General features: G+C 43.8%; 1 protein-coding gene across 1 annotated transcript; it reads right to left on the minus strand.

Annotated features, from left to right (window-relative positions):
- Positions 1-10: 10 nt before the first annotated feature.
- On the minus strand, positions 11-20,295 carry SYCE3 (synaptonemal complex central element protein 3). The gene is made up of 3 exons (XM_016125360.1): positions 20,242-20,295; positions 11,415-11,523; positions 11-186 (listed from the first exon to the last, which is right to left on the minus strand). Exons 2-3 carry the CDS (start codon positions 11,521-11,523, stop codon positions 29-31), a joined length of 267 nt encoding a protein of 88 aa, XP_015980846.1. The 5' UTR covers positions 20,242-20,295; the 3' UTR covers positions 11-28.
- Positions 20,296-23,526: the final 3,231 nt, after the last annotated feature.

Below are 23,526 nucleotides of genomic sequence, written 5' to 3' on the forward strand. Positions count from 1 at the left end.
ACCCTGCGGCCGCGGGGTGCAGGGGGGGCTACTGCTTGCGCGCGGTCTCCCTGAGCAGCTCTTGCCAGTTCTTCTCCATCTCCTCCTTGCAGTTGAGGAAGGCGTCCTCCAGCCGGCGCATGGCCTCCGCCAGCGTGGGGTTGGTGCGCATCACCACCATGTCGTAGGCCATCCACGTGGCCTGCACTGCAACACCAGACAGGCCCTGGTCAGGCCACAGGGTGGGTCACGGCTCTGGGGCACCCCGGAACCAGACCCCACTGAGTCACCCGATTACTCTAAGGACAAGAAGCGGGTCAGCTACTTGTTGCGGGCTTGTAAAACCCCCGTTAAAACTCCTCCCTACGTGGCGCAGCAATGAAACTTCCTGATTTTACACAGGCCTTAACTGCCGTACGCATCAGCGCATGGCACTAAAAGGCCGGGGGCCAGTCTGACGTGAAACGTTAGGAAAATCCGAGCAAACGTTAGGAAAATCCTGACCTATCCACAGTTCACAGCCAGTGGTTGCACAGTGACCCCCATGGAGTCACAATACCACCCGCACTCACACGGTAGAGGTGACCACTCCCACTCCAGCCGGGCCCTGGGCCTCAGGTCGCCTCGTGCTCAGTGGCCTGGCCACCAGCCCAGGGGCTCCTCCTCTGGGAATGTCTGCTGCGGCCCGTGTTAGGTGTCCTCACCACTGCACTGACCAACTGTCCCTGTCCCAGCGTCCCCGGGGCCTACACGTGAGCATGTGCTGTGTGTACGAATTCAGTGGAAGGGAAGAGAAACCCCACCTCTACACCCTTCTCCCCACAGAACCCACCCCACTGGTATGTCCTACCCGCTAGGCCTACAAAAAGCCAGGGTTCTACTCTTCTGCATAACAACCACACAGTAAATACATGCCCTGCAAAACCCTCTTTGCTGGGCACTTTGGGAAACCATGTCCTCAAAGAAATTAATCAAAGAGGAGCTATGCAGAAAGATTCATGATAAATGCACAAGCATATCTACACACATCCGAGGTCGGAAGAATGGCAAACTTGAGGTTTTACTAAAAGAAACAGCTATCTGGGTGGGGAAACCGTTAGAAAAGGTATGCACAGTCCCTCGGCAGACAGAGAGCATGTGACACAGAGAGCACAGGAATTCCTAAAGCTTTAGAAGCATGACAGTCACTTGGGACACCTGTAAAAATGCAGGCCACAGGCCCCGCGTATAACACAGAGGTTCCCGAATGGTGCATCTTAATTAGCACGTGGATACTCCTGCGGGGGACCGGCCCACCGCCGTTTCAGACCAGCCAGACAGCGCATGGACCTAGGGTGCAGAGCAGAGTTTGTTCTGGCTCGCCACCTGCTAGCAGTGTTACCTGGAACAAGTGACTTAAACTTGCTAGCCTCGTCCTTGCTAGGCAATGTCCCAACCTCATGGCTCACAAAGAAGATTAAATGAGCGGTATGTGTAAACTGCCTAGCACGTATTAGGTGCTCAAGAAAGGAGAAACTCTTATTATAAATAATTGAAGTATTCAAGGCAAAGAATGAGGGTGGGTAAGAAATTAAAATGCAGTGGGAAATGGCTCACGGACATGAACCCCGTTTAACCCTACGCAGCAGCTGGGATCCGGCTCTGTGTTTCCGAAGGCCCGAGCAGGAAAGGAAGTGTGCGCAGTGAGTTACACGCCAGTGACGACAGAGTGAAAACAAACCCGTTGGTCCTCAGGTATATTTTAGGGGAGGTGCAATATGGTTGAAAATGCCCCGCATGACACTCGTACCTTAAACACAAGATGATTCTTCTGTGTCTGCGGTTGTAAACACGGGTTGAAAAATTCCCGTGCTCTGCGCCCCCCTCCATTTCTCTGTCACAACCCACGCTGCTTACTTCCCTCGCAGCACCTTTCACATTCTGTCTTGTGTGTGTATCTACCTCCGACCACTGCAGCTACTATAGATACTTCATGACAAGAGGGCAAAGGGGTGAAGATGAGCCTGGGGGTTACAGCGCACAGGCCAATGTCCATCACTGGCAAAGCAGACAAAGCAACACTTACGATGTAAATGGTGAAGTTCCACCTCCCCGAACCTCAGGCCCCAGGGGGTCTCACAGGTGAGTTCCACCATGTTTTGAAAGAACAGTTAATGCTGATCAAATAGGAGAGATTCCAGAAATTAGGAAAAGAGGGAAGACTTGATAATCTCAATATATGGGCTAGTGTAACCTTTTAAGAAAAGCATTTTATAGAAGTATCCCATTTATATTGATAAGCAAAAATAAAAACATAATTTTCCCTAAACTGGCTTATTCTAAAACCAAAGGCAATATGAAAAAATTATAGGTCTATCTCACATGAATATAGATGTAAAATGCTGAATATAACATGAGCTAAACAAATATAACAGTGTGTTAAGATAATATAATTAAGCAGAGTGTAAAAGAAATTCAAGGATGGTTAAATATCGGAAAATCAGTGTAATAAACCACGTTAATAAAAAGAAAGAAATCACAGGAATATCCTATTTAATGCAAAAAAAGGCAGTTAATAAAGTTTAATGCCTATTTGTGATTTAAAAAATCAAAACTCTAACAAATTAGAAATAGGAGACATCTTTAACTTAATAAAGGTGGTAGACCAAAAACATACATAATGGAGAAACTGTGGATATGTTCCCTATAAGACTAGTGTTAAACAAGGATGCCTCTGAGAATGCTACTGATATTGGAGATGCTGGTAAGTGAAATAAAATAATTAAAAAGAAATTAGAGGTGTAAGGATTGGAAGGTAAGAGATAAAACTATTGGTGTTTGTAAATTACAAAATATATGTGAAAGAATAAAGGTCCAATAGCTAAGTCAATTTTAAAAAATAAAAATTAAAAGGGGGGAATATGCTCTATTAGATATCAAGACAACCCATAAATCCTTATTTTAAAAAATAGTATGGTACAGACAAATAGACCAATGGAAGAAAATAGTGAGCTCAAAGATAGACCTGACTATATGGGAATTTAGTATGATGGATTAAAGAAATAAATGTGAAAGATAAAATAACATTTGTAGATCAAAAATTAGCAAATCTAGGGGTTGCTTGAAAACCATAAACCATAAGACAAAATATTGGTGAATTTATTTTTATCAAAAAAGTTTTTTTTTTTAAATAAAGACAACATGGGCAAAATGTTCATACAAATGATGAAATAGAAGAAATTTACAATGCCTAAAACTGATAATAATATCAAGAATAAGTAAGAAATCACTTCTTCAAGTCAATAAGAATAAGAGGAAATCCAATAATAATAATAATAATAATAATAATAATAATTTTAAAAACCTCGAAAATCACAAGCGTTGGCAAGGATGTAGAGAAACTGGAAGGTTGCACATTGCTGGTGGGATTATGAAATGGTATACCACTGCGTAAAACAATCTGACGTTTCTCAGAACGCTAAACAGAATGACCATATGACCTAGTAATTCCATTCCCAGGTAATATTTAAACAGTTGAGAACAGGTACTCAAATACTTATGCACACATGTTCATAGCAGCACTATTTACAACAGCCAAAAGATGGACATAACCCAAATATCCATCAATGGGTGGATAAATAGATAAAATATGACATATTGATACAATGGAATACTATTCAGCCATATAAAGGAATAAACTACTAATATGTACTACAGTATGAATGAACCTTGCACATACTATGCTAGGTGAAAGAAGCCGGAAAGAAAATGTCATATAGTATATGATCGATCTATATGAAATATCGAATAGGTAAATCCACAGAGACTGAAAACATGTTGTTGGCTGTACAACATGTGTTAAATGCCACCGAATGTCTACTTTAAAATGGTTAATTTTATGATATGTGAATTTCATCTTTAAAAACTTATTTGATTTTCAAGATTTAGACACTAAATCCGCTTTTCAGAAGTAGAAACAGAGGGACAGAGGGATTAAGTAGTTTGCCAGGTCACACAGCTGGTGAGTGGCACAGGCAGGATTTGGCCCAGGTAACCAAGACCAGAGGCCATGTTTTTAACTGTGGTTCACTACTCTTACGTCCCATCAGAGGGAACGCAAAAGACTAACGAGCACATGAGGAGAGTCTGGAACTCATTAGGGGAATAAAAATTAAAATGACTAGATATCACTTTATGCCTATTACACTGGCAAAATTAGAAAGCTGGGTCTCAAGTGTTTGTGCACTTGTGGGATCTGGGAACCCTCGGGTACCGCCACTGGGAGTACAGTCTGATTCTGCACAGCCATTCCTGGAAGTAACCTGGTGGTACCCCTAAAAGTGTCACACAGGTCCATGAGCACAAATGCATGAAGATGTTCACTGCAGCACTGTCTTTGGTGACAGAGTTGTAGGCAATCTAGGTGTCCATCCCTGGGAAGAACGGAGAAGCAGAGAGCAGTGGCTCACCATGGGAGACCACCGTTCCTTACAAGTAATAGACAAGATGTATCCATGGATGCTCAAATAGATCTCATAATATAGTCTTGAGTTTAAAAAGATACAAGTTGGAGATACAACACAATATAGTTACAGAACTTAAAAATACATGCATAAAAAACAAAAGTATGTACTTTGCAACAACACATAAAAAAGAGATCTACGAATAAAGGAATGAAAATGGAACATAAATAAATAAAACCAGTGAGGATTGTCATGCAAGCCAGTGATGGTAATATGCTGTGAAGTGAGAAGTATGACGTCAACCTCTCTGACAGAGAACCACAAAGAGAAACAAACTAACAAACAAAACCAAAATAATTAGGAGACAACGAATGAGGATGCACTATGGCAGGAAACAAAGTCTATCCCATTACTGGTCACAAATTGCAAACGTACTACACTCTCATCATTGTGCCAGGCAAGTGGGTACCAAGAGAAACGAGCACATTTCCACGCCTATTTCCTGTTAGCACTGTACCAGTACGAGAGAGATGCCGAGAAGCTTAGAACACAAGCTTTCTCAAAATGCATAAAAGCCAGGGAGCTAAGACACCCGTTCTCGTTCTCTCTCTCTCTCGTTCTTTCTCTCTCTCTCTCTCTCTCTCTCTCTCTCTCTCTCTCTCTCTCTCTCTCACACACACACATACACACACACACCACACACACACACATCTATTATGCACCTACTCTGCATTAACACCTACTTAGGCTTTGGGAATAAAGCAGTGAAAAAAAAGTCAGAAAGTCTTGCCCTCATGACCAAGACATAATAAATCACAAGAAGTAACTTGCATAGTATATTAGGGTAATAAGTGCTAAGGAGAAAAATAAAGCAGTGAAGGATGGTTGAGAAAGCTAGTAAAAAAGGATTTGCAATTTCAAGGAAGGTCCTCAGGAAAAACTTCATTGGGAAGGTGACATTGAAATTATCTTTTGATGAATAGATGTTCTTAACAAAATGTGTGTGTGTGTTGCTGTTGTAAATGGTCTTTGAACAATGTGTTCTAATTCTTTGTTGCTGGTAATAAGTTAGCTTTTATACTGATCATATATCTAGCCACCTTGCTAAGCTTTATCATTTCCAATAATATTTGTTGAGAATGTTTTACATAAATGTGGTAGCCGGCCTCCAAACTGGCCTCAGTGGTCCCTGCCTTCTGGTAGCCACACCCCTGTGTATTCCTCCTTAGGCTGTGCAGAGTAAGTCTGTGTGACCAGTACAATACAGGAGTGCAGGTGTGGTGCTTCCGAGATTGTCGTAAGGACCACCTGCTTTCTTGGGTTCCTTCTCCATTGAGTATTTCATTTCTTGGATCACTTTCTCTGGGGGGAGCTATGTCATGACCAGCCCCCTACGCAGAGGCCACATAGAAAGCTCACTGCTAATAGCTATGCGAACTTGGAAAAAGATTCTCCAGCCCCCAATCAAGTACCCAGAGACTGAAGCTACGGCTAGTTGCTTGACTGCAAACTCATGAAAACCATATTCAGAATCACCCAGCTAAGCCACTCCCAGATTCCTGACCTGTAGAAACTATATGATCATAAATGTTTTTGTTTTAAGCTGCTAAGTTCGGGTTAACTTGCTATGTAGCAATAGATAATCAGTACAGACTTTTGTACTGGGAGTGTGGTGCTGCTGTAACAAAAAGCCTAAAACATAGGAGTGGCTTTGAAAATGGACAGTGGATGAAAGCCGAAAAAGCTGTAAAGATTTTGAGGAGAGCATTAGTGAAAGTTTAAAGTGCCTTGAATGCACTGCTCACAGAATTTTGGCCTTTGAAGAAGTGCCAATAAGGATTTGAAGAGAAGTGAGGAAAATCCTACTAGAAGCTGGAGGCAAGGGGACCCTTGTTATGTACGGGGAGAAAGTTTAGTCTCATTGTCACAAGAAGTAATACGGAAGTTAGAAAAGGTACCTAATGAACTATTTATTAGGATTTTCCTACACATTTACCATTTTATTTGTTTTCCATTGACTTGTGCATTTCAGATCTGTCTTGGATCATATTCCTTTTACTTGAAGTTCAACTTTTGGTACTTCCTTTAGAGCAGGTCTCTTTGTAAGAAATATTGTTAGATGTTTTTTTTTTTCATTTACAAATGTCTTTATTTTGCCCTCATTATTGAAAGATAATTTTGCTGGACACATAATTCTGGGTCAGTAGTGTTTTTATGACATTTAGATATTATTCCACTAACTCTTGGTTCTCATGATTGTTGCTGAAAATTCATTCAAATTGTCATTCCTTTGTATGCTCTCTCTCTGGCTTCCTACAGTTTGTCTTTGATGTTCTGAAGTTTCATTATTATGTGTTTAGGTATAGATATCATTTTATTTTGTTTCTTAGATTTGTAATTCAACTTTTCATCGGTTCTGGAAAATTCACAGACATTATACTATTAGATACTGACATTGTTCCATAGTCTCTTTTTTCTCTGGGAGTCCAATTAGATACATGTTAGACCTTCTTGGTCTATATTACAAGTCTCTTAATCTCTTCATATGTTTCATTTCTGATAAAGAAATCTCTTTTTGATGCATTATTCTCTAATTATTCTCTTCAACTGTTGTCAATTTTATCTTTTATCTCACAATTATACTTTTCCCTTTCAGAAGCTCACTTTGTTTTTTCAAATCTGTTCATTCCTGAGTTTCTTTTATGTTCATCTTTGTGATTACCTTCATTACTTAGCTATTTACACTATGTATTGGACATAATCTACCATCCTTTGAGATCTTAAGATGTTGATTTCTATTTCTGTAGACTTTTACTCACAATGGTTTATCATCTCATGTATTTGGTAATATTTATTTGCGAGGTCAGCACTGAGGTAGCTTCCAATCTCCTCCACACTGCTACATAACTTTTCTAAAAGACATATCTCTTCATGTCATTCCCTGCTTAACTTTTTTCAATTATTTCCCTGTTGACTACAGAATGACTTTGTGGTCTGGTATTCAATTTCTTTGATCGATTTAGATTTATTCTCTGCCACTTCTGCTTATTCTATGGAAGTTGAACCCTAAGTCCAACCAGTTTTCTTACATCTTTGTTCCTTGGCACGAATCATTCTTCCTATCTGAAAGCTTCCCTGTCATCTGTCTGTCTGGAAAGCTCCTAACAATATTTCAGAAAAATGCTCCATGGCTCCATGTAATCTAGCTGAAATCTCATTGAAATTTTAATATCTTTTTATTACAGCAATTAACATAGTGTATTGAATTTATGTATCTGCACATTTATTTCCCCCATTAGCTTATAAGCAACTTGAGTGCTGGGCTTGGCACAGGTGATCATTCAGAGTAGTCATTGAATGAATGAATGAATGGAAATTTAACACCTCCCCCCCAAGTCTAGATGTTTCTTTGAATTCTGGGATTACATTTTTCCAGGTTTATTAAAGTATAATTGACAAATAAAAATTATATATGTTTAAGGTGTACACTGTGATGTTTTGGTATATGCACTCATTGTGAAATAATCACCACGATCAAGCTAATTAATATTTCCAGCACCTCACAGTTACCATTTGAGTGTGTTCGGTGAGAACACTTAAGATCTCCGTTTTCAGTAACTTTCCAGAATACAATGCAGTATTAACTATACTCGCCATGTGGTACACATTTAATCTCCAGAACTCATTCATCTTGCATAACTGAAATTTCATATTCCTTGACCAACATTTTCCTATTTCCCTCAATCCCAGCTCCAGCAAATATCCATTTACTCTCTGCTTCTATAAGTTTGACATTTTTTAGATTCCATATATAAGTGATATCACAGGTATTTGTCTTTCTGTGCCTAGCTCATTTCACTTAGCAAAATGTCCTCCAGATTCATCCATGTTGTCACAAATGGCAGGATTTCATTCTTTTTTAAGGATGAATAATACTCCATTGTATAATTATAACACATGTTCTTTATCCACTTATCCATCAATGGACACTTAGGTTGTTTCCATATCTGGGCTATGGTGAATAATGCTTCAGTGAACATGGGAGTGCAGATATCTCTTTGATATCTGCATTTCCTGGATATACACTAAGAAGTCGAATTGCAGATCATATGGTAGTTCTATTTTTAAGTTTCTGAAGAACCTTCATACTATTTTCCATAATAGCTGTACTAATTTACACTGAGCTCTGTGGCTCTGTGATTATATTTTCGACAGTACACAGAATATCTCCACTTCTATGTAAAACTGGTACTTCCAACTCAGAATGTCCATAACTGAACTCATTTATTTCCCACCTCCTTCCAAACCTGCTCCTCTTTCTGTATTACCGAACTCTCATCTCTTCCTTTTTCCACTTTCCTTCTTTCATTCATGTTCATATTTTAGTCTTAGCTGAGAAGTCATTTACTCCAGGAGGCCTTCCTTGGCTCCTTATAATAAATTGGGCTCCCTTTTTGGCTATCATATAGCACAGCATAGATTGTTCAGTCTTAACACTCATCAAAATCTATTGTAATTACTCATTTATTTTCCTCCTTACATGACAATCAGCTTCAGGAATAGGGACCCCACAAAAGTACTGCTGAAGAACTGTACATTGGAGAAAGGGAAATAATCAGACCTTTTTGGGATTGCTGAACACTGACTCTGAACTGATACTACTTCCTGGAGACCCTAAACATCATTTCCAATCAGTGTAGTGATCTACTGGTCATAATAGAGGCTTATGGAGGTCAGGTTATCAGTGCATTGAGTTCTGGCTCAGGTCTGTCTCACGGTGGGCTCAGTGGGTCTCTGAGTCCACTTTGTAGTAATTTCCCCATTTCCAGCATGCATAATTGATATAGATATACTCTATTACTCTCTGTACTCTAGAATATACTCTATATGCTCTAGCAGTTGGGAGAATACCTACATTTGTTCCGTGATCCATGGAGTAAGGGCCATTATGGTGGGAAAGGCCAAGTGGAAACCACTAGAACTGGCTCTACCTATGAAAGTAGGACACCAACAGCAACACTGAACTCCTAGGAGTGCTGCAGAGATCAGTACTGCCACTGAGGACTTGAAAGATGCAGGGGATAATTCCCACCACATTCCAATTCAACCTGCCTATCTGGGCTGTGCAGAAGACAGATCCTGGAGAACGACAGTGGATTATCATAAACTCAGTCAGGCGGTCACCCCAACTGTAGCTCTTGTTCCAGATGTGTTTCTTTAAAAGTATTTTAAGATTTTTACAGTTGATATTTAATATTATATTAGTTTCAGGTACACACCATAACGGTTAGACATTTATATAACTTATGAAACGATTCTCCCAAGGCTAGTATCCACCTGACACCACACATAGTTATTGTAATGTTATTGACCACATTCCCTATGCTGTACTTTACATCCGTGACTGCTTTGTAACTGCCAATTTGTACTCCTTAATCCTCTTGTCTTTTTCACCCATCCTCCCAACCTCCTTGGTCTTCCTGTCTTCAATCTTCCCTCCTCAATCCATCCCTCACACTGTTACCAGAGGTATCTTTCTAAAACACATTCATCTTCCTTGAAATCTGAAAGGGCTCCCTCTCACCTAGACAAGAAAGGTAAAACTCCTTAGCCTGGTATTGAAGACCCTTCTCATCTTTAAGCCTCTTCTTCTGTGGCCTGCCACCTCGTGAATCCCATGCACTAATCTGGCTTCTTGAATTTGCCAGGCCTTCCCTCATGCTCACATGGCCTCAACTTCCTCTTCTGTTGGATTGCCCTTCCTCCAACCCCCAGGACCCCTACCTCATCTGTCTCATCTCTATTCCATCCTAATGCTCGGTCATTAGGATGCTCCTCCTTCTCTGGTTCCTTCCTAGTACTCTGTGTACACCGTCATTAGCATTTGTCAGATTACAATTTTAATATAAAATTAAAATGTGTTTTAACTTTAATTCATATATTTAAGTTATAAAGTCAACTCTGTCTGTTTCGGCTTCCACCTACTTATTTAACGAAGGAGCATTTCTATTCATCTTTATAATCCTAGAACAGCATGTAGTAGGTGCTTAGTAAATACTGTTAAATAAGAGAATATTTAACTAGATTGATAGAATTATACAGCTTATAGTAGAAAATGAATTATAGAACTTGTTAAAAAGGTAGTTAAAAATAAGTATATATACATATAAAACTTTCAAGTACACAGGCCAAAATATTGCAAACATTTCTAAATATAAATTTTCTAAAGCCTGTTGTAATAAATGGAGATTATTTGCAAACTACTAATGTCTTTAAAAATAATCTGTTTTCATTTGAGTAGAGTATGCATCCTTTCTCAAATTTGTTTTACATTATGATCGTCTCCAGCAAAACTTAGGCTCATATATTATAAGAATTATACATATTCTGAATTAATAAAGAACATATTAAAGAAATTATAATGGTATCACTACCATTACTGGTTACCACTTAGTAGAAACATGTAAAATAAAATAAAAGACTAAGATTCTTTTCCAAAAATGGATAAATTTGTTCAACTCTATTTCTGCTTTATTCCACTGAGCTGTACCTCCCATTTCAGAACCTAACCAGTCTGAGCACTATTACTCTGAACTCTTTTTCACTTAAATGACTGAGAGAGAGAATGTTCTAGTTCTGTTCACAGGTGTTAGGTTAACATCATTTGTCACTTGCTGAGTACTTGAGCTTGGGTCTGGTACTGTGCCCAGTTACAAAAGACAAAGTTACTATTTCCGCTCTCAAGAAGATAATAGTTCAGTTGCAGAAATAAGATGCAAACACACATAAAATAGTCAGAAAACAATTCAAGGCACTATTTGGTGGTAAGTATCACCGAATATTGACATTTACAATAGTTACACGGTACAGAAGTTGAGGAGTGGTCAGGGAAGGTTTTGTTAAGAAGGCAGTTGATTTGTGCTCAGAAGTATAGGGAGGATGTGAGCTATTGGGAAGAAGGGGGAAGGCACCTTGCCTGGGAAAACAGCCTACCTGAGATTTTCTCCATCTCTTCCAATAGCTTTTCCAAGTCTTTATTCAGGTCTGACAGCATTTTCAGCATGTTGTCATAGTTTCTTTCCCCAGGGTCAGAATCAGCCATCTAGGCAGTGCACAGAAAGAAGATGCAGTGAGACACCCGGCTCCTCTGCTCACACCTGGGTTGCTAGCCGAAGCCAGAAACCTGAGGTCCTCTCTAATTCCCCTTTGCTTATCTTCCCTGGAACTCACTAATTTTATTCATTCATGGAATAAATATTTAATCTCCTCTGGGTCAGGCAGTGCTTGGGAGCCACCAGTGAACTGAATCCTGCCCTTGTGACGTTCACAGCCCCACCCAGCAATGGAAAGTCTCTCCGATCAGTCTCTTCCTCCCTCTCTCCAAGGTTGCTAATTTAACTGAGGTCTATTCTGTTCTCCACCACTGGTTACAGACTTGCTGAGCATCTACTATGTGCCAGAAACCACTACCATGGCTCTGTGGATACTGCAGTGCACCTTTGGACCCAGGCAGACCAAACCACACTCTCATGGAGCTCTCCTTCCAAGGGGAGAGACAGACAATAAATGAGTTAACAGATTCTTAAAGATGCCTTTGGTTTGTGGTCACTGCTAGGAAGAAAATAAAACAGGGTGGTATAGGAAAGAGGATCTTTAGCTTGTAAAGTCACAGAAGGCCTTTCTAATGAAGTGACATTTGAACTGAGACTTGAATAACAAAAAGGAGTTGGAAGCTAAGATCTAAGGGAAGAGTTCCAGATGGAGAGAATGGCTGAAAAAGGTGGGCGTGGCCTCGGCGTGTTATGGGAGTGGAAAGGAACCTGGACAGGGTTGGGAAGAGTGCTCTGGGATGAGATCAGCTAGGTGGGCAGGAACTTTGGTTTTATTTTGAGTGTGAGGAAAAGCTGGTGGAGGCTAAGAGCAGGGGATCATGGGACTCTGTTCTAAGATAATGACTTAAGCTGATTTTTTGGAGAATGGACTGTTACAGGGTGAGAGGAGGCAAGGACCGGAAGACCAGTGAGTCAGGAGAGCGCTGGAATGGTCCAGAGGTGACAGGGGCTGGAACGAGGCAGTAGGAAGAAGTGGGCCGTGTTTGGAAGATGTGCTGGCCTAATTCGGCAGAGGGTTTGATGTGTATAGATTTGTGGGGGCAAATGATGGGAAGAGAGAAAACAAAATTACTTCTAATTTTGCTGAGAACAACTTGATGGATGGTGGATTTAATCGAAATGGGGAAGACTAGGAGAGGAGCAGATCAGAAGGGAAACCAAGCACTCTATTTTGAACATGTTGATATAAGATGCCCATTAGGCCTCCGAGTAGAGGTTCAAATGGGGAGATATATATATGGGCCTGGAGTTCAAGAGAAAGGTTGGAGCTGAGAATATAAAATTTGGAACCAATGGTGCAGGCTCTCTTCACCTTTTCCTTAGAATGCTGTCTGAGACTCCTAACTGGTCTTCCTGCTCGCAGCTTCATCTGTTCAATCCATTTTCCAGCTCACCTCCAGAGTAACCTTTCCTAATGGGCAAATTTGACCATGTCACTATGTTTGAAACCCTTCAATAGCACCTTATTTCTTTCAGGATAAAATCTTTTTATCATAGATACGAGATCCTTCATAATCTAGCTCCTGATTGCTCCATTTTCATCCAGTTCCAAGTTGTGACCAAATGACTGAGGAAAGCCTTGAGAGGTCCTGAATTTAACGAGATATGATTTAAAACCTACGAAAGTTGTATTTCCAAGAGATGGCATGAAAAAAGACCCATGAAAATAATGCAAAACTTTGTAAAGGTTAAAATATCTATAGTTTTTTGGTTTTTTTTACAAAAGAGTTAAAGAATTGCAAAATGTAATAAAATAATTCTATCATGTGGGTGGTTACAAAAATCTATGTGAAGACAGAGAACTAGGTAATGACACAATTCACATGTAAGTCATGTGGGCTACTTGCTCAATTTATTACGCTATAAAGTTCCAACTATATTCTTTTAGTGATACATTGAATACATAATTTTGAGCACACTTTTGAATTCTGCAGATACAACAGTGAATAAAACAGATTAAAACCCTTGGTCTCATGGAAGTTATATTTTAGTGGGCAGAAACAATAAACAAGATTAACAAGTGAAATAAATATAAGGAGAAGGTAAAGTACTAAAGAAAGAAGGTCAACTAGAAATGAAGGGCAGGAAAGAGTAGTGTAAGGTGGTGGCTACCATTTAAATAAGTGTTCAGGGAAAGCCTCGCTGCAGTGCTTTTGACTAGAGACCTGGAGAAAGTGAGAATGAGCCACACAGAGATCTGGGAAAAGCACATTCCAGGCAGAGAAAACAGTAAGAACAAAGGTCCTGAGCTGGGGGCCTGCAGGACGAACTGCAGGAGGAGCGACAGAGCAATATAGTTAGTACAGAGAGGACGAAGTGGAAAGCAGCAGACGTGGTTGAAACGTGGGGGGGGGGGGGGGCGGGGTGGAATTATGGTGGGCTTTACAGATCACTAAAAAGACTTGGGCCTGAAATGCCCTTCCTTCGCTCTTGTGTTTTAAGACTCAGCACGAGGCTCATGTCTTTTAGAAGTCTTTCCTTCCATTTCTCACCAGCCAACTCGGAAAGGTGGTCTGCACCTCTTTTACGTTTCCACAACTGCTATACTGACTTTTAGCCAGACACTGTTCTATGCTTTTAAATCTTTATGAGAACCCTATAAGGTAAGTACTATTATTATTCCAATTTACAGATGAGGAAAACAGGGCTCAAAGAAGTTAACTAAGTTGTCCGGTGTTGGATGGCAAATGCATGCAATTCTGAAAATTTGGTCCTGGCAGTCTGGTGTGCATGGAACTGACCAAATTTATTAAGAAACTGGAGAAAGGTTCTGTGTACTCTGAAGACTTGGGCTAGAACCCAGGTTCTGTCATTTACTGGCTGTGAGACCCTGGAAAGTTATCCACTCTCTTTAAGTCTCAGTTTCCTCCACTGTAAAATGGAAATGGTGGCTCCTTTCCAGGTTATTGTGAAGACAAGTAGGCACCTGAATTTACCAAATTCAATAGCTGGCATGACTACGTGAAACACCAGGCACAGATAGGGCAGTTGCCCAGAAAATACTTTGCCATAACTATGCGAGAAAGGAATAGGAATCCGATAATATGGGGGAAAAAAGCATTTCATGCTTAATAGGTGCCAGGAACTGTATAAATTCTCAAAAAGCATTGACTGCTTTCATCACAACGACGCTATGAAGGAAGTGCCAGGACTCTCCCCTGTACAGATGAGGTGACTGAGGGTTACAGAAGAATCTAATCAAAGTTACACAGCTAAACAGTAGCAGAGCTGGATTCAAAACCAGTCCTCTCTCATTCTCCAGATGGAGCTCCTCAGCACTGCATTTTCTCACGATTGTCCCAGACAACACAGTGACTGTCAGGATGAATGAAGCAAAGAAGGTGAAAGAACAGGGGTGGAGGGATGGGGTGGGGAAGAGTATGGGTTCAGTATTGGGAAGCTTGAATGTGTGGTATGTTTGACGTATCCAGCCAGAGCTAGTCAACAAACAGCTGAAATACAGGAATTGAGCCTTGGAGAGTGGCTAAGCTAAAAATAAAGATTTGATGGTGGTTTAAATTATAGGAAGAGATTAAATCATTCATAGTGAATGTATAACAGGAGAAAATGGACAAGGAAGAAGTCCTTAAAAATATCAGCAAATAAAGAGAAAAAGGAAACGAGGCCATAAAGGCACTAAGAAGCAGTAAGAAATGTAGGAAACGGGGGAGTGTGTACTTGGAAAGAGAGGAGGGACTGGCCAATTCATTCATTTAGTCAACAAATAACAACTGTCAGGCACTGTTTTAGGTGCTAGGAGTACAACAGCAAACAAAACAGTCAATAATCCCTGCCTTTGTGGAGTTTACATTTTAGAGAGACAGTTAATAAACACATGAATGTAGAAAATGTCAGGTGGCAATAAATGCTATGGAGACAATAACGCAAGGTAAGGGAGGCCATGGAGTAATGGGGCAGTGAGAGCCACTGCATGTGTGATGAACTGTGAGAAGGTGAATCCTGAGACAGACTTAGAGGAAATGAGCACGTGAGCCCTGTGGACATCTTGGGGAAGAGTTCTGTGCAGAGAGAACAGGGAACCAAGGGCCTTGAGGATAAATGTGTTTGGCTGTGGCTGAGGAAGAAGAAAGCCAGCCAGGCCGGAGTGGCATGAAGGAGGGCGGGATGTTAAGACATGAGGCAGGATGCTGGGGAGGATGCAGTGTATGTAGGACTTTGGCTTTTATAGAGTGAGATGAGATATCAGAGGCATTGGACAGAGAGGACATGATTCGAATTACGATTTAAAAGGGTCACTGTGGCTGCACTGCTATGAATAGCCTGGGTGGAGAGGGTGGAGCAGAGAGAGGGCTGCTGGGAAACTTCAGGAAAGGGTGGGGCTTGGACCCGAATCTTGGAAGTGGGAGTAGTAAGACGTGACTGGCTTCTGGGTATGTTGTGACATATAGTGTTTTCGGACAGTATCTGATGACAGCCTAGTGGGACTGTGAATCTGGAGTGTGGTGAGAGTCTGACTGGACATTCTTATTTGGGAGCCACAAGAGTGTCAATGACCTTCAAAGCCATGGGGCTAGTTGGGAACGCCTGGGAAGTGAGGGTAGATGAGACAGAGGCCTAAGCTATCCAATGTTTAGAATTTAGAAAGAGAACACGAACCAGCAAAGGAGACAGTAAAGAGAAAAGACCGATGTCTTGGAAGCCAAGTGAAAAAAGTAAACAAAAAGCGATCAACTGTGCCTCATACCACATAGCGTAAGGAATAAACAGTGACCATTGGGGAGGAGGAAGGAAAAAATGGCGTAGATGATAGAGGCTCTGTTCATCCCTCTGGCGACCAAATCAAAGTTGTGATGGAAACAAGGAGCAGCAGCAAGGAAAAATCACCGGGGATCTCGATGAACAAGCCATACAACTAGGGAGAAGTCCAAGAAAGTACCCTGCAATGGCAGAAGGTAAGACGGGGCGAGGTCGTGGGACTGCCCAGTCCCCAGTGGCTGAGTGGGACAGAGGCAGCAGCAGCAGCAGGGGCCATGGCCCCAAGCGGACTTTCGCGGTGACAGATCTGTTCACTCTGGGCACCAGCGCTGATTTGGCTGCACACAGGGGGCACCAGGGACTTACAGGGGGACATTGTTGGAGTGAGGGCTGAGGTAAGATTTGTACTGTACAGAAGTGCCAGCGGTATCCATTGTTCCCTGTTGAGCTCTCCCTGCTCCCAGCACAGACACAGCACTGCCATATCCCTGATGTCACCAAACTGGATAACAGAGGTCACTCCACCCAAAGGATTCCCCGAAACCCCACCTCCCCCAACTTGCAGCCACATCCAGGTGTATCCTCAGCGAGTCCGGTGCTCCTTGCTGAGACTCACAGTGGAGGCAGCTGGCCTTGGTTTCTGGTGTGGCCCTTTGAGGCAATTATAATCACAGCCTCTGTGGATCACTTGCTGAATCTTAACAGGTGGCCCCAGGGAGGTAGAGGCTTGGGCTAAATCTGGCCTGCAGCTGAACCCCTCTCAGGACTGTGCCACAGGACACCTACTTCGCAAAACCACACTAAGACCAGGAGACTTAGGAGCTTTGCTTAGTACACAGAAACAGACATGGAAAGGCAGCCAAAATGGGAAGACAAAGAAGCAGAAGCCATTTAAGAGAACAGAATAGAGATCCAGATATAGTGGAGTCAAGTGATCTAACAGATGCAGAGTTTAAAACACTGGTTATAAAGATGCTCAATGAACTTTTGGGAAGTGCAGATAAACTCAGTAAGAACTTCAACAAAGAGATTTTAAAAAAGCATAAAAATGGAAATGAAAATTATAAAAGGGAACCAGTCTGAAATGAACACATTATCTGAGATAAGAAGTATATTAAATGAAATAAACAAAGGAATAAACAAAGTGAATAAAGGATAAAATGTCCTATCTAGAGGACGGGAAAGCCAGGGACACACATTCAGAATGGCAAGACATAAGATACTTACTATAAAAATAATTTAAAGAGCATATGGGACACTATTAAGGGTCCAAATATCCATCTGATCAGCATAACTGGAGAAAATCAAGATGTTGAACAGCCGTTTGAAGAAATAATGATGGAAAACTTCCCTAACCTGGTGAAGGAAATGGGCATAAAACTCCAGGAAGCTCAGACAATTCCAAAATCCAGGGACCAAAGAGGTCCACACCAAGACACATCATAATTAAAATGCCAAAGTTTAAATACAAAGAAAGACTACTAAAAGGCACAAGAGAAAAACAGACAGTTACTTATAAGGGAACACCCATAAGGCTGGCAGCTGATTTCTCAAAAGAAACTATGCAGGACAGAAGAGCTTGGCAAAAAATATTCGACAGGATGAAGACCCAGGATCTACAACCAAGAATGCTTTATCCAACAAAACTATCCTTTAGAGTTGAAGGACAGATAAAGAGCTTCCCAGACAAAAATAAGCTAACAGAATTTTTCACCACCAAAGCCAGTATTACAGGAAATGTTGGAGGGACTTCTTTAAGAAGAAAAAACATTTATCAAAAACAAGAATAAAGAATGGTAACAATTACATTCTTATCAATAAGTACCTTAAATGGAAAAGAATTAAGTGTTCCAACCAAAAGATAGAGTGGCTGAAAGGATAAGAAAACGAAACTCCTACATATGAAAAGGAAGGGAATGGAAAAAGATACTGCTTTGATGGACTCAGAAGGTATTTAAGTCAGACATTTAAAGGTAAACACTATATGATTTCACTTATATGTGGAATCTAAGGAATAAAAAGAATAAACTAATCAAAAACAGACTCACGAATACAGTGGACAATTTGGTGACAGACAGAGGGAAGGGGGGTTGGGGAGCTGGGAAAATGGGGAGAAGGGTTTAAGAAGTACGAATTCATAGCTGATGGATGGTTACAGGGATGGCGAGCATGGCAGAGGGAATGCAGTTAGCATTAATACGTTGGCTAGGTGGAGGGTCAGGGAAGGGAGGGAGCAGTTGAGGGGATTGTTTTATGAACTATACAGATGTCTAACCAATCAGTGTATTGCATACTTGAAACTAATTTAAAAAAATAAATTTTTTTAAAAAGTGACCTTTGGATTTGACAATCTGAAGGTCACTGGTGACCTCGACCAGGGCCGTTTTCATGCAGTGACAGACACAAAAGCCTGATTGAAATGTATTTAAAGAGAAGGGAAGAGGAGAACTAGAAAGTTGTGAGCCTAAGTTCAAAGGGCAACAGAGAAATGGGCCTTTAACCTGGAATTTAATGTGGAGTCACAGTGTCTTTTGTTTAAGTTAGCAGATGTTACACCAGTGTCAAATATTACAAAAGAGCCCAGTGAATTCTGGACTTTTGATTTGGGTGTCACTGGTCATCTCAGTGAGAACTGTTTCAGGAGATCAGTAAAAGTAGCAACAAGACTTCCATGAAATAAAGAATTAATGGATCATTAGACAAAATAGATAGGACATACAGATTTAGATGAGGAGGGCAGGAAAAATATGAGATAGTATGAAAGTTTTTTGTTTTGGGGACATACAAAGGCGGACTTGCTTGTCTTTAGGCCGTGCGGAAGGGGCTAGTTGAACAGAAAAGGCTGGAGAATCTGGAGAAAGAGTACAGATAGCACAGGGCCTGGGAAGGGAAGGGAAGAAGGTGGGGGCGGGGTAAGGTAGGTAAGGATTCAGGTGGTCCAGGATCAGGCATGCGGTCCGTAGCTTGCCCACGAATGTCAATAAAAAGGTTTTCTTTTGAGAACAGATGTTCCTGGCTCGAGGAGCATAACACAGGTTTGGCGAAGCTGTGTGGCTCCCGAGAAGTGCTTAGCCTAGGCACACAGCAGAGAGCCGCGGCAGAGATGCCACATGGCTGCACCACATCTTGGGACCCAGGGGTGGAGCAGGGAAAATGGACTGCAACTGTCGTTGACATTTGAAACGTGCATGCAGTGGACGGAGAGGTGAGGGTACAAGTGTGAGAGTGGTGTGAGGGGTGTGTGAGACGATGCGCAGGGGTGAAGCCAGGCACAGGGTGACAAGCCGGCGAAGGGCGGGGACATGGGCCGAGCGGGTTCGCGAGAGGCAGCGGCTGCGGCCAGAGGACGTTGCACCTCGGAGGAAGGACGGTCTGGAGGCAGGTCCAGGGGAGCGTGTGAGCCGCGGTGGCGGAGGTCCACGGACCCCAGGCCCCCGCATGCCTTCCTGACGAGGCGGCGTGCCGACGGCCGCAGCCCGAGGGCGCGAGGGGGTGCAGGCTGGGGGTCGGAGGGCAGCGATCGTGTGGGCTTCGGGAACCAGCCGGGGAGTGAAGGGCGCAAGGGCCGGAGTCCTGGGGACTGAGGGGGACTGAGGGGGCCAGAGGCCCGCAGAAGCCCGTGGGCCTCGCCTGGCACGAAGGGTCCAGCCGCTCTGGGGTCCTAAGGCGGAGAAAGGCGGACAGCGGACGAGGCGCGGGTCCCAGACTGTGGGCCGTGCGGCTGGGCGGAGGGCCGGAGGGTCTGCGGCCTTTGCTGCCGCGCACGCAAGGGACCGCGAGGGGTGCGTGCCTGGAGTCCGGGGCCCCGGGAGCGGGCGACGCGAGAGTCGGGGTGTGTGGCCTCCGGCGTGGGGGACGGGGGAGGAGAGCGAGGTGAAGGAGACTGAGGAGGGGCGAAGGCCAGAGGCGGCGGGCACTGCCGGAAAGGGCGCCGTGGCCCGCGCCTCGGGAGCGCACGAAGGGCCCGGCGCAAGCCTGCGGGCTTCACTCACCGGCCGCTCCGCCTGCGTTCTCTGCGCGGCCGCGCGGCGAGTCCTGAGGCGGCTCGTTCGCCCGCGCCGCCCATTTCCGTTACCAGACCCGCCCCCAGGCCTGGCGCCTCGTCCTCATTGGCTGGTGTGCCACAGCGGAAGAGGCGGGGCTGCGAACGCGTGACTGGGCCGGCCCCGGGCTGCGCCCGCGTCCCAACCTCGAGGTCTTATTGGCTGTTCCCAGAGCGGAAGGGGAGGGGCCACCCTGGGCTGGTCCTGAACGTGGGCTCGCCGTCTCAGGGCTTGAGTGAGGAGGGGCCGAGGCTGGAGGAGGGCGAAGCTGAGGTGAGGGGGTACCCCTGCTTCTGATAGCTGTGTGCCTCCTCTTGGCTCCTTGAGTGTAAGACCATGCACACAGGGCCCTGCCTGTCTGCTGGGCCACTGGTCCCCAGTGTCCAAAACAGCACTTTCTAGTAAACAGCAGATTCTAGTAAACATTTGTTAAATGAGTAGGTGGATGGCCGAATGTTTGGCCTCCACAACTACCATGCGTGGGTGACATTGTCCTATCTGTCTTAACAAAGGAGGACTCCATGGCCCAGGAAGATGAGGCAGAGACCCAGGTACGTGCAGCTGGGAAGAGCAAGCATTGCCTCCAGCCAAGGTCTGATGGCCTTCAGGCAGCAGAAGCACAAGTTACCAGGCTGGGGAAGGCCAGAGAGCAGCACAACCCTTAGGGAGGCTGCACATAAGTTGTGGTTGAGCAGAGGCTAGAAAGATCGCTTGGGTCTCTATAGGCCAGTCCAAGGGGCTCAGTCTCTACCTAGAGTATGATGGGCATCTTGGAAGTGTGGTAAGCAGAGCAGTGACATGGCAAAAAGCCCTCCTTGGCCGCTGGAGGGAAGATAGCGGTGGAGCCAGCTGTTGCTGTTGTTTGGACAAATAATGATGGAAGTGTGGACAGGGGAAGTGGTGGTCATGGTGGAGGGAAGTAAAAGCCATTCAGAAGGTAGACTTGACAGGGCTTAAAATGTGGGAAGTGAGGGCGAAAGAAGGAATGGGTTAGTGGTTGAAGGGTGATGCCACTGGCTGAGATGGGGAAGAGTGAGAGAGAAGCCAGTTTGGAAGGTCGTAAACTTCCGGTTTAAAGATTCCTGGGACCCTCTGGATTTCAGGGAATCCAATCCTTAGCAGACTGATTACAGAGCAGGAAAAACAGCTAGAGCTGAGCCAGACAGTTTTGGGCACACAGTGAGTCCTCATTTATCCACTGAGGAATCTGCTGCCTGGGCCGCATACCCTTCCCAAGCTGCCGGGTTCCTGCCCCTTGGTTCTTGGGCTGTCCCTTTCCGCCTGGGAGCCACCCTGCCTACTTCCAATCACTCCGCCATTTGCTTTAACTGTCCAGAAAAATGTGAGTCACGAATAACTCTAATGGGTAATGAAGACAACTTTAGGGAAAAGTAAGAGTTAACTAGGCTGGATTCCAGGCAGAAGGTTTAGTGAAGGCAAAAGCAAGGATGTGGATGAGCCTGCTAACTTTATGGAATGGTAAGTGTGGCTGAGACTCAGGTTCTTGAGGAACAGCAGAAGAGACTCAGAGATCAATTGGGCTGGAATGGGAGGAACCTGGGTACCCTGGCCAGCAGATGGAGGTGGGCCGTCTCACACACCCTACAGAGTCCAGACCCAGAAGGATGGGCTCTCAGGGAGCCCAGAGATGTCAGTCTGGTCTACTCAGCCCCTGTACTTCCAAAACCAGCTAACTGTTCACCAAATGTTTCCTTTATATCGTGGGCACACAGCTAGACTACATTTCCCAGCCTCCCTTGCAATAAGATTCCTGGCCGGTGAGATGTAAATGGAAGTGCTCTGTTATCATCAGGCCAGTTCCATAAAATCCTACCATGAATGATCTTCTCTCTCTCTTCCCCCATGACCTGCTGGATGTTGATGTCCAAGGTCACTTGGGCGCTATCTGAAGAAGGCAGGGCCTCTGTCACCATAAGTCTTTGAATAATGGTATGCAAAGTGTCTGTCTCAGCCAACTGAAGAGAAATTAAACTTCTGTTGAGATTTCAAGGTTTATCTGTTATGACTGCTAGCCTTAAGTAGTGCAGATTTGCAAAGTCATGTGGCATCAGGACCTTATTTGGGTCTGGTGAGTTGTCACCAGAGGTGTATATCCTGGTTTAGCATGATATCTTTTACTGATTTCAGAACAAATCAGATAACTTTGGCTAAATTTCAATATTAATTAAAAGCCAGCTGTTGGACTCTGCTCACTGCTCTCCCAGTGAGTGAGCAGACGTGCCCAGAAGCCCACCAAACCTGACACTTTCCCAGGGTAGGTGACACAGGCAACCCAAGAAGTAGAGGTCTGTGTAGATACTTTCAGAAGCCCAAGAATGCTCTGACATGGAACATGACATTTTGTGAGCATAGCTATACTTCTGTAAGCCTCTCATGGAGACTCTTACGAGGTTAGCAGCCTCTGCCTCTTTCATGTGCTCTCAAGGTTTTAACTGCCTTCTGAGCTGTTATCAGGACCCTAGATTTCCTTGGCTTTCAATTATATTTTCAAGAATCTGAGCCATTTTCATGAATATTTCATATAGACATGTCAAAGTCAACTTTAAAAAAAAATCTCGTTTAATCACCCAATTACCCAAAATAGAAAATGTGAATCACCTTCGATGCCTCCCCATCAGCTTTGTCAGCCCTGCCTACCTTTGACGTTCTTAGCTCTCTGATCCTCAGTTCCTTAGTTTCAGTCCTGTCATTTCTCCCAACTCTGCCACCACCACAAGCACTACCCGGACAGGTCTCCTTGCTTCTATCCTTAGTGTACCCCCACTTTGTTCTGTCATCCGGTTGGCCAAAGTGATCCCAGTAAAGCTTGGGACAGTTATGTCACCCTTGGCTCAAAACCCAATAGCTTCCCCCATCGTTAGAGAAGCCTGAGCCTGGCCTATGAGCCCCTGTGGCCCCACTCCACCTGTCCCCTCCTGGACTGTTCCTCCATGGCAGCAGGCACCTCCCACCTTGCAGCTCTGGCTCCAGCCATCTCTCAGCCAGGAATGCTCTGCCTTCAGGCCCCTACATGGCTCCTACCCTCATCTCCATCAGGTTGGAGGCAAACGGCCCCACCCCTCCACTGCTCCCACCCCTTACTTCTAACTGACCTCCCGTGCAACTTACCCATTCTTCCTGGTTATTGCCATCTCCTCACTAGCCTCTGAACCCCAGAGGGAGGGGCGGTTTCTGCCGGTTTTGTTCACTGCTGTATCCCAGTGCCTAGCACAC

The sequence above is a fragment of the Rousettus aegyptiacus genome, unplaced genomic scaffold (assembly GCF_014176215.1).
Source record: "Rousettus aegyptiacus isolate mRouAeg1 unplaced genomic scaffold, mRouAeg1.p scaffold_m13_p_2, whole genome shotgun sequence".
Lineage (NCBI taxonomy): Eukaryota > Metazoa > Chordata > Mammalia > Chiroptera > Pteropodidae > Rousettus > Rousettus aegyptiacus.